We start from the raw sequence: 12152 nt of genomic DNA, 5'->3' as shown, positions 1-12152 counted from the left end.
TTCGCAGCCATTTTTATTCTCTCAATTCATTTGAATTGTGCAAACAATACTTTTCTCACAATATAAAGTTTAAAAATTAAACTGGTAAATTTTTTATTTGTTAAATTAAAAAATTATATTAAAGACTTTTTACTACTTGTGTAATGCTGGGCATTCACCTATAATTAAAAGAAAATTGTGGAAATAATACAAAATCTGTGGTTGCAAGAAAATTATTCTCTTTCACTAATTAGTCAAAGTTCTGTTTGAGATGCCATTTGGTGTAAACTTGTATAAAAAATTATCAGAGACAAAATTTGGGGTAATGTACAATGATTGGAAGAGAATTATTCTCTTCTACCAATGTTTCTCTTCAAATGCTTTCATTTCACGTTCTGGTCTAGTTTTCACTTATGCAACCTATGCGCTATGTCTTAAAAAATTTTTATGCACCATGCAAAACATACCAGCTCTGATGCTAAAACTGGTCATACATATTCTGTTCTTCAACACTGAATCCTTTGCTTTTATTTTTTCTTTCAAGTATAAAAAACAGGATTTTTTTGCATCAAGATTGAATTTTTAATCAGTCCAAAAAGTAAACAAAAAGCCTTTCTCAAAGTGTGAAGTCAAAAGGGACCGCAGACAACTCAATTGTTGATCTGCTATTTAAAGAAACAAAATACTCAAAATGCAAAGAGATTGGAAACTGATTGCTAGCTATTGTGAAGTAGGCATTGGCAGAGTTGTGATAATCTACTTTATACTCCCGAAAAGTTTAAAATCTTTGCTTGTGATGCTACCAAAACCACAAGAGAAATCATAATGAATAGTTTGACATTTTTTGTTATTAAAGCTATTAGCATAATAAACAAACTTTTAACCTTAATATAAGCAGTACACAAGTATCTATGGCTATTATATGTAACTGAACAAAACAAGACCCATAATCAGTTTTATGTGAGAAGGTGAGGCACAAGAATTACTTAATAAAGCATGCTCATAAGCAAAACTTTTTAAAACTTTATTCCAACTTTTTAAAGCAATTTTATCACAAATTTATGCAAGCAATTTTGCTAGAGTAGCATAGATTTTAGTAAAACAAACAAGCACTGAAAATAAGTTTGTATATTAAAACCAAATAGAATACCAGATACAATTTTTTTGTGAATGGCAGTTGTGTAATTTCCTTCATTGCACTATAACTAATCATATGTTTCACAAAGGTATCACTAGACTGACTAGAGCATAGCAGTGTCGACACACTACCTTTCATAACATAACATACATTTTGGCAGAAAAAAAAGAAGATTTACAACAGCGTTAATCTATAACAAATAATAAATTTATTTAAAAAGTCTATTCAGCACTTTGAATTCTTCTGTTTATGTTAGTTAAGTGAGCAACTGCTGTTTTTGTATAAAATATAGATATAGCATGAAAAACTATAAAATTAATGGAACATTCATGTCAATACAACATAGCATATATTTGGGGTTTTCCAGTCATTGCTTGTTAAAACATAATAAATAAAAAGTAGAAGATTTGTTTGTAGGTTTTGTATGATTACAGTTTGTCATTGATAAATGATGAGTTCATGTGAACCTAATGTAAAACCTGGTTGAAATAATTTATTGTTTTTCAATAAGTAATACTGAAATATATAGCTATTTCTAACACTTAAAGCTCCAGTATACTTCATTATTCCATTTGTGTCACGTGAGCAGAAACTGGTGAATGATCATGCTCTAGATTCTGGTTAGGAGTTGTGTGCACAACGTCATAGTATGAGGGAGGTTGTTGAGACTGAGCTTCGTAACCAATGACTAGTTCTGGAGATGGGAGTGTTGGAGCTAAAAGAAAATAAAATATTTTTGGCATATAAATTTGTTGTTAACAGCCGCTAAACTTGCTATGAAGCAAAACTCATTTTGGCAATGTCTTAGGCTTGGTGTAAGATGCATAAAGACTACATCAGTGATTTATTTTTAACTTTTACACCATGAGTAGCATTTTTGTACTTTTTGTTTAAATAAGAATATGCACATGGATATAAACAAAGTGATACGAAATACTTCAAATAGGAGTTTTCTCAATTTGACTTTGCCTTTTTATGTAATAAAAAAAGCAAAAACGTAAAAAGTAAAAAATGTAAAAAGCAAGTAATGGTCTTTTAAATAATGTGCACAATTTTATTTTTGATTACATTATTGAGCTTTTTTGATTTTTTTGAAGATATAACAAAAATTCCGACTTCGTCTTTTTTCAAATGACTGATTTTGCTTAATATTTCATTGGAAACACTTGAAACACATACATTTGATGCCTCTATAAAGTAAATAACTCATTCCGAGAACATTTATATTATTGGGAATTTATATTATAGGTAGACTAAATTGCCCGTAAATAGCTTTATTTTATTCCTTTTATGATTTGCCTAAGCTTACCCAAATGGATCTTCAAAAATAAAAACTAACTTTAATATTCTGGTGTGATTAGTGCACAGTAACTATAGTTTTATTGACCACTTTTTTATATTCAACTTGGTTAAGGTACAAATAACTGAAGCTTTACAGTGAGTGGAGGGGGGTAAATTTTGCCCCCCTCCACTCACTGTAAACTATCAAATATGTAAAATGTAGACTAACCGTAAACTGCAATGTAGAGTTGAATCAATTTGGAGTCATATTTTTAACCAGCGGAGTCAACATGGCCAAAAATAATGCTATACATAAAATAAAATAATGCCTAAAGTAATTCTTAAAATTATGCATACAAAAATTACTATGATAAGTGTCTGTTTAATTACCAATCTATCCAAAGCCATTATTAAAAAATTAGATAGAAAATTATTTTTCATGAGACTTTAACTTGTGATAATTAGTATAATAGATTAATTTACTTCAACCAACATTACTATCCAGCTCACCGCTTTTAACATTGCTTAGTAAGTGTGCAGCTGCTTATTCTTTGTGGTTATTTGGCACTCCTGACAGTCTCTCATGGCCCACTAAACTGTAGGCGTAATAATATATATATATATATATATATATATATATATATATATATATATATATATATATATATATATAATCAATATGTCCTTAATTATACATCATTTTCTTTCCTAAATTGCACAAGAGAGAAGACAATACTTTTAAAGCTAACTATGGGGCGCTCACTATACGGATCAAATTTGAGAACTTGCTCCAAATTGATGTTTTACATCAGTAGCTTTAATTAAATTTTCTTATGTAATACACACCAAACCTTTGTACCAACTTTTTATGTTAATTTCAGTTTACATTAAAGAAGATTTTATCCCTAGGAGTGTAAACTGTTTTAAATTTATTCAGTTCAAAGGTGGTTATGTGCATTTCTTGCAGTTCGAGATACTTACCTGTAGGAACTTGATCCCCTGTTGTGGCTTGATAGCCGCTTAAATTGACCTGATTAGCTTGCACAGTTCTTTGGTAGTTCACATAATGCTGTTGAGCTTGGAAAGCAGGAGCACCATAATGCGCCTGGTGGTTTGGGTAGACTGGGAAGCAGCAAAAACAGACAGCTCCACAGCAGATTACACTACTCCATATCGTTATTACTAGCTCCGCAATGGATAATAGCAGTAGTATGCTATTAAAAGCTGTATAGGCCTGTCTGTCCTATAAAATGATTTGTTTTAATCAAATGATGCAAAAATATTAAGACAAGATTGATAAAAATGCTAACTAATTTAAAATTTTCAAAATTGCATTATATTGAGCTTTTATGAAAAAAACGGAAAAAAATGATAATGATGAAACCTGTAAAATCAAACCATTTTTTTAAATGGTCTATTCTAAAATTGTATAACTAAATTAAAATTTTTAACTTGAAAGTCATTGGTAATTTTTATAGTTTTTTGCAAGCTTTGGTGAGCTTGCTTTGGTTATCATTATTTCTTGTTTTAAGCGTATTCATAATTTTGGATATATACAGTCCCGCAGTGTTTTTTGATTGCGAAATATTTTTGAGCTCATAGAATCTTTTGGTGAAAAAACGTTAAGGTTTTTAAGGATTAATTAGATTATATCTGCAGTCTTTCAAGTTGTGCGCTAATTTGTTTCTCTCGCATGATTGTATTTCCAAGTGATAGTTAGCATATTTCTTGAATGAGAGGAAAGTAGAATAGAAAATTATATTTAACTTGCAGATTTGGATTAAAGTGCACTTATTGACATGTGAGTTATAAACACACTATTGATCAACCTAATTAACCTTAAAACTGTTTTCACTTGGAGACACTTTTTATTATCATCAATAGCAACCTACTAATTAAGGGAGATAATAACTCACCCATTGAGATGAAGAAGTGTTCAAACTAACAGCGATTGATGACAATATAAGCAGCACTGGAAAGAATATAGTCGAGGTGAGAATATTAAGGATCATTGTAGCATTTATCTACAATAAAGATAAGTATCAACTAACAAAAATTAATAGCTAAATTTACCACTAACAAGATAAAGATATTTCAATTGGTCAAATAGTGCATACTTTGTATTATGAAAAGCAAATTAAAATTTTTAACTGTATTTTTTTAATAAACAAAAAAAGCAATAAAATCAAATGAAAGAACATACTTTGTAAAAAAACAAATTATATCGATTACCGACTCAAAAGAATTATAGCTGATTAGATCTTTTTTTATTAGATAATTAACTCTTTATACATGTATGTCTCCTGCATCAATATTCATAACATGAAGTGAAGTGTAAGCCACAGTCTTTTTGCATAGAAGCATCACCTAAGTAGACTCTGACTTTTAATTCTGACAAAACATGGCTGCAGTCTTATGCTAAAATGGGTATCAATGTCTGGTTTTATAGATCTTCAGCTGTGTGTAAGGTTGCAATATACTGTATAAAATGCACCAAAATGTTCAATTTAGCAAAAATGTTTTGTAGGAAAACCCACTAAGCATAATATTTACATGTAGGTGAAGTCATGAAACAACTAAGCAGGTTTTTTATTGTGAAAATTTAACTGTAACAATGCTATGACAATTTATATCATATCACTACTATGATATAAGGTGCGATGTTGCTTACCCAGGAGCTTGTGTTCCGCATCACTGCACCAAATCCAATTCCTCCGACGAAAATAAACTGTAAAAATAGTCAGAGTCGATAAAGTTATTGATGCTGCACATTTAGGTTTTTAAGAGTTTCAAGGAGCTAAAATAACGTGGTTGGGCTAAAGACATGCGTATATGTTTTTTTTAACTTTATATAATTATATGTTTTACGATTTTAATGGTTATGCAGTATTGCATTCTTTCTTTAAACTTATTTAAAAAAAATTGAGATCAGTAAAGGGAAAAATTCTTTACACATATTCTATAAAAATACACATGAGCAACAACTGAATAAGTATATTTACAACCATATATCAACATACGTGTGTTTCAACATATAAGCAGATTAAGATAAAAGCAGAATTTTGAGCAAGTTTTTTCTTTAAGACATGAGCAATCGTTGAGATGTGGGAATATGAGTCAGGTCTATTTGGTCACTATATGGCCCGAGTATGCAAGGAACTGCTTTTGAGAATCGCGTGGCTCATTCTTTCTCTCCGATAAGGTATGCGGAAGAATAGCTAAAATTCATTGTGACGCAAAAAAGCACAAAACCGAAAACAGATAACAAATAGTTAGAGCAACACAATTAAATAAAGTTTGGTAAAAAAAATTTAAACTTAGCATAAAGTGTGTATCTAGCATACCAAATTCCTTTAAGTTAAATTCACAGTTCCTGTTACGTAACATTACAAAAATTTATTGTAACTAGCTGACAGGCATGAAACTATCAGGATATTCAGATAATTTATCACCACCGACATCCTTAAAAAAACAGATTTCTCTATGACAGGGTCAACAAGTTGGCAGTGCTCAGTTACTGAAATAAAACTGCTTTATCTTCCTTTTAACATATACACATTTTAGTATTATTTTTATTATATGAAGCATTTTTGTGGGAGGAACATAAGTTATAGAGTAGTAGTACAAGAGCAATACACCATAAAGTCAAGTAATCACGACAGTATATTTATTGAAACATAATTAATTAACCTATAACATGTGTTTGTATTGATCGGGCGTTAGCACGATTCTGAGCAATGTTGATTATCTAGAATCTTAGTTTATTATTAGCACTGTTTGGGTTTAACAGCACCGATTGTCACAAAAAAGCGCAGCCTCAATGGCAGCAAAAAGGATCGACTACCTAATGCTTAAAAATAATTATGACATCACATTGTGGGAACCGCAACCAAGTGTTTTTTTTATTGCAGGACATACTTTTGACACCCTGTTTTTCATACAGTAGTTCTATTATTATTTGTGTATTGAATATAGGCTCTATTGAAAGCCAAGACTCTGATGTATTGAACTATATAATAAAAAAAATTATATAATTTATCTGCTTTAAAGTCAAGTAATCAAGCGCTGGCATGTTATAAAAAATAACAACTTACGTATGCTCCACACCAGATACCATAACAAATGGAGGAGAGCCATGCAGTGGGTTTGTCTGTTTCAGCAGGTAAGAGAATGATTCCAAATAGCAGACAAAGCCCTCCCACCACTAATTGAGCAATCGACAAGCTGTAAAAAGACAATTTTTTAGATCAGTAATTTTATACAATTTTGTTTTGCATTTGCAATAGCTTGGGTAAAAACCAGTCATGCATTTTTGCTTAACTTATGTGATATCTTGAAAAGCATCGACTAGATTTTTAAATAAGTTAGAAAATCACTAATTAAAGAAGTTTGTTCTATGTTTGTCATAAAGATTAGTTTTCAGATCTGTTTGTTAGCTTTAGTAACTTTATATAATATACAACAGATCAACATAGTTTGTATAGGCAACATACAATGTTAATATAATTTATCAAACATAACACAGTAAATCAGTCCTCAAGTTTTCTAAAATGTGAAACCTAGAAAATCATTTCTGAAAAAAAATTTGTTGCTTTTTCGCAAAACACAAACCTTTTAGTAACCTACATTTAATTACATTTTTTTTAAATTCTTTGACACCATCATACTTTATCCACCATTGTATGTTTTATTTTAGGAACTTTTGGTTACTGCACTGTAAAGTTTGTCATCCTAACTTCCTCGTAATACTGCTATAATATCACTTTTGTTTCACTCATGTTCAACTATCTCAGTATATCCTAGTTTTTGTTTTTTTCATTTCTGTTTTGGCATGTAAAAAAACATATATTTTTGATGACAACTAGTATCAATACAAAATACTACCGTACATTATTGAATACTTTGCTCAAAACATGTTAGCCCTTTAGCATTCCACAAGAGGCTGTCTTGGTTTAAGTTTACAAGATATTCATGAATTTGTACGAAGCTATCTCCTCACCCTTTTAGCTGAGACAGAGCAGTTGACTTTAGTTTACAAATATTTTTCTCTGTGTGATGATTTACTACGGTGACACCAGACTGTGTAGCAAACTGTGGCTGGGCTGGTTGCATTACGTGTTGTTGCTGCCAAAGCTGCTGTAGTGGCTGCTGCATTTGTTGCTGTTGCATGCTGGGATTCAAAAATGATATAGGCAAAACTACAACATAAAAGAACACAATTTATCATTTTCTCATAAAAATATTGTATAAAACTACTTTATTTACTAAGATTACAAAATCTTTCAAATGAATGTTACATTAGAGATTAAGTCAGGGTATTAACTTGGTCACTAGAAAAAAATATGCCTTAATATAAGCTCATTAAGAGTAATATATGCTAATATATGCTGAGTAATATATAACAAAAAATATGCCTTAATATAAGCTCATTAAGAGTAATATATGCTAATATATGCTGAGTAATATATAATAAAAAATATGCCTTAATATAAGCTCATTAAGAGTAATATATGCTAATATATGCTGAGTAATATATAATAAAAAATATGCCTTAATATAGGCTCATTAAGAGTAATATATGCTAATATATGCTGAGTAATATATAATAAAAAATATGCCTTAATATAGGCTCATTGAAGGTGATTTACTATGGCTTAGTCAAGATTCTATTTGATAGGTCAGTCGGAGCTAGTTGGTTTGACTAGTTGTCTTATCAAACCTTTGTTTTAATGTGAAATCAATAGCAGGGAGCTATAATTTCTATCATTTATCATCTTTCAAAACCACATGTGTTAGTTATACCATGCGCTATTTTACTCTGTGAATTCAGAACATTCTCGTTATCAAATCAATGGGAACAAGTTTAGTACATTCCTTCATGCTCAGAGCATTGATATTATATGACTGGTTATTCTAAAATGTAAACAACAATCCTGTCTAACGCTCTGACGTCAAAAAGCACTGGAAGTGCCCTAATTGTTCACCCTTACTCATACAAACAAAAGACTCAGCTATGCCATTGAAAATCAGCAGCTGGTAATCGCAAAGCAGATTAGAAAACAGCTAAAACTGTGTAATTTTTACTGCCAAAAGGCTTCCAACATTTAGGTATAATGCTACCAAAATCCGTTGAGAAAACTGGAGAAAACTGTTTAACCTTGCTGCTGTCAAAGCCAATAGCTAGAGATGCAAACTTCTATAACATGATTTAAAAAGTACGGAAGTAACTTAGGCTCTCCCATATATATTTATTAAACAAGCCCAAAGTCTTTACTCGGATAACAAGGTAAGTTTCAAGCTTTCCTTAACTGAAGCATGTTCATAAGCAGAACTTTTTACAAGTTTCATCCTAGTTTTAAAGCACTTCTGAAGAAAATTATTGACCAATATTACTAGAGTACCATAAAATATAGCAAAACAACCAAGGACTGAAATCAAAATCATAAACTGAATCATAACAAAATACTATATGCAATTTCCTTTTGAAATTGACAGCGGTATGTTTTCCTAAATTGTGCAATACCTAGTCCTTTGTTATCTCTCATAGACAAGGAAGCGCAGCTATGGGGCAACAGTGTTGACAGGCAATCACTTCAATAACATCCTGTAGTTTGATGCATTCTAATGAGTAAGAAATCAGCCTGTGCGTACGTAAGCATGGTGTTAGTACACTAGTATTGGTTATTACAAATAGCATACCCCATCACTGTTGAACTCCTTAGCAACTAGCTGTAACTTTATGCTGCCATGCAGGTTATAATTTGCTCAACCAACTGTTTAATTCAGTACAATACTATTCTATTATTCCATTCTATACAATACTTATATTGTTATCTGAAATACCTCTTTGTTTCAGTAGTTTCAGTAAAACAAAGGACTCTGGAAAATGTAATAACAGAATTTGAACTCTTGAAAGTGTTTTAAATGAAATAAATAAAATGAAAGATCAAAAAAATCGAATAGAGAGAAATGAATAATCGTGCATTCTTTTTTACTGTTTTACTACGTGACTGGTTCACTACATGCATCTCATTTGTAAACTCTTAACTCATATGACGCTAAATAACACATATTTGAAACATCAATTATTGTAACATGCTATGATATATATTTCGACTAGTTTAACAAGCTGCTAAAATGTGTATTTATGATGCTAGTATTTAAATGACAGCATTCATCTCACAATCCTTTAAATAAGCTTATTTTCATGAGTTTGGCAAACATCATTCTTTCTTTTAATATGAAATTCTAAAACTTTCAGTAAATGGATTATTGTATGGACTAGTCTGTCAGTAATAGCTAAGGAGTTACGTAGTATGAAACAACTCATTTATTACAATACAACAGACATCGTAACAACAGACATTGTAGCACATCAGTAATCTATTTCAAGAATGTTTAAGCTAAGGATTAGATGTTGCATAGACTGTGAAATATTAAAATCGTCTAATCTGTTCCAAGATCTTTTTGAACTCACTGCTGTTATTCACCAAAAAAGTTTCATTCAACTTAATAATATAAAAATAAATTATATCATAATTAGTGAAATGCTCAAGATTTTCGACCGCAAAACAAGCACCAATCAATTTCTGGACTTTTTATAACTTATTACAAAAACCCATTGGTACCGGATTTTCTCTTCATTGTACTACAGGCAGTAGGGCCTAAACTAGGGTCAAATCAGCTAAAGAGTGACAGTACATGTAGGTCCATCCTATCGTGGTGCATCTATTATAGTGGCTGAATTCTAGCATTGTTAGTTGGTGGGTAATCTTCCACAACTAGTGATCATTAATTCTACTTGCTGAGAGAAATTTACGTGTTGATTACCAAAAGATTTTGAGTATTCATTGTATACATAGCCAGAGATTGAGAACTAACCATTTTATAATTGGAAGAGTTCTATGACACATTCATTAATTCAGTTATGTGATAGCTTATGAAGGCTATCACATGGTGCATTGACTCTTATTCCTTTGTTTAAGAACCTTATCTATAGCATAATATGTTATTTAATAATAAGAATATGCTATAATATGTTATAAGAAAGATAACATGATATAATATAATAATGAAATATAACATAAAACATAATATGCTATAGGAAAGATTTAGAATGATAACTAGAAATGATAGGGATGTCTTAGAACTGTTTCTATAGACACATAATATTATTACGTGTCTATAGGAACAGTGCAAAGACATCCCTATCATTTCTAGTTGTCAGTCTAAATTTTTCTTATGACAAGACCTGCTAGCCAAGAGGGAGTTTGGTTTTCTTATTAGTTTGCAATAGAATCAAATCACTCACCTTACTTAGCCTTCCTTGTACTGTACATTAACTGAAAAGCAACGGATACTGCCATCGGCACAATCATTACTTGACGTAATCATTGCGTGACACGTGATGTCTCTCAAGTTCATGAGTTCACTGTTGTACTGTCTGTTTATGCTTCATTGAACAAACTATGAGGCATTATAAAAAGCTTATTACAGTGTTTCCAATGGCTATTTCCTTTTCTGCTTTAGCTTTGCATTGTTCCAATACAAATATAGATTTTGCATTCTAAAAGAGGGCATATTTTATCTAAATATCATTTTATCACCAATGATAATTTATACTTTTATGAAGCAAGGTAATTCTGCGAATACACGGACAGAGTTATGTGTCAGGATGATTCTATAAGATGAATACTTGTTGAACGATTTTTGTGACTTTTATCAGAAACTGAACCAATACAAACATCTCTTTTTCAAACAAGGAACTTGAATGGTGCTAACAAAAATGTATACACCACTCTTCTCATATGGAGATGCCATAACATATTAACATAAAGGCCTACATGTTATGTATATAACATGAATATGTTGGCTATATATATATATATATATATATATATATATATATATATATATATATATATATATATATATATATATATATATATATATATATATAGAATAATTTAAATGGAGATATAAAATTTGACTATTATATATACACTACTAATAGTTTCATGTTAAAAACTCTCATCAGGTGACATCATTTATGCTCAGAAGCTTATATATACACGTAGGAACATACAAGCTAGGTAGTGATCTTATAATGAGGCATGCAAGCATTGTAAATTCACAAACTGATGGCAGTAGTAAAAGTGCGAAGGCTAAGTAATAAAATTGTAAACAATAAATGGAATGAGAAAAGCTAATCTAAAAACTGTTTATATATATACATGTATATATATATATTTATGTATATATATATACATATATATATATATATATATGTATGTATGTCTATCTGATCAGAAAGCTGCCAAAGAATGTGTCTTCTTGTTGTTTATAATTAATTTGATAGAAATATTGTGAAATACAAAAACAGCTAAGGCGAAACAACTCTGCAAAGCAGGCAAAACTGGAGGGAGGCATTTATTTTTCATTGGCTAATAAGAAATAGCAACCAAGCAGTTATATGTAAACTAAAGACTTAAACCATAACTGTCACGAACAACCTTTATCGTGTTTACTAAGTAAATCAGACACACTGATTCCGATTTTGTACTCAAAATAAAGATTAGTCCACTAACCTTCAAAGTCATTTAGGCTTTTTTAAAGCGTTTCAATATCCGTTTCGAAAACAACACAATCGGCATTACAAGCTCCGCCCATAAATATGTGACGAAACCTAGCTTTTTCAGAAACGGAAGTTAGGAATGTTTAGTCCGATTTAGAATAATAGAGATGGGTGTCTTAA

At 30.6% G+C, this 12152-nt stretch overlaps 1 protein-coding gene across 1 annotated transcript; it reads right to left on the bottom strand.

Annotated features, from left to right (window-relative positions):
- Positions 1 to 1259: 1259 nt before the first annotated feature.
- Positions 1260 to 10730, bottom strand: LOC137387017 (uncharacterized). The gene is made up of 7 exons (XM_068073301.1): positions 10710 to 10730; positions 7398 to 7596; positions 6493 to 6622; positions 5070 to 5126; positions 4315 to 4422; positions 3380 to 3641; positions 1260 to 1832 (listed from the first exon to the last, which is right to left on the bottom strand). The coding sequence occupies exons 2-7, from the start codon at positions 7565 to 7567 to the stop codon at positions 1681 to 1683; spliced, it is 879 nt and encodes a 292-aa protein (XP_067929402.1). The 5' UTR covers positions 7568 to 7596; positions 10710 to 10730; the 3' UTR covers positions 1260 to 1680.
- Between the last annotated feature and the right edge of the window lie 1422 nt (positions 10731 to 12152).

Source organism: Watersipora subatra, chromosome 2 (assembly GCF_963576615.1).
Source record: "Watersipora subatra chromosome 2, tzWatSuba1.1, whole genome shotgun sequence".
Lineage (NCBI taxonomy): Eukaryota > Metazoa > Bryozoa > Gymnolaemata > Cheilostomatida > Watersiporidae > Watersipora > Watersipora subatra.
The sequence above is the reverse complement of the archived record's forward strand: the minus strand, read 5'-3'. Positions and strand labels throughout refer to the sequence as shown.

Bases quoted from the DNA above. Each gene is read 5' to 3' on its own strand.
- LOC137387017 (XM_068073301.1), bottom strand. From the start codon at position 7,567: ATGCAACAGCAACAAATGCAGCAGCCACTACAGCAGCTTTGGCAGCAA. The intron at 6,623-7,397 runs GTGAGGAGATAG...GTCTTTTTACAG, and splicing joins GCTCTGTCTCAGCTAAAAGG to CTTGTCGATTGCTCAATTAG. The intron at 4,423-5,069 runs GTAAGCAACATC...TCTTTATTGTAG, and splicing joins TGCGGAACACAAGCTCCTGG to ATAAATGCTACAATGATCCT.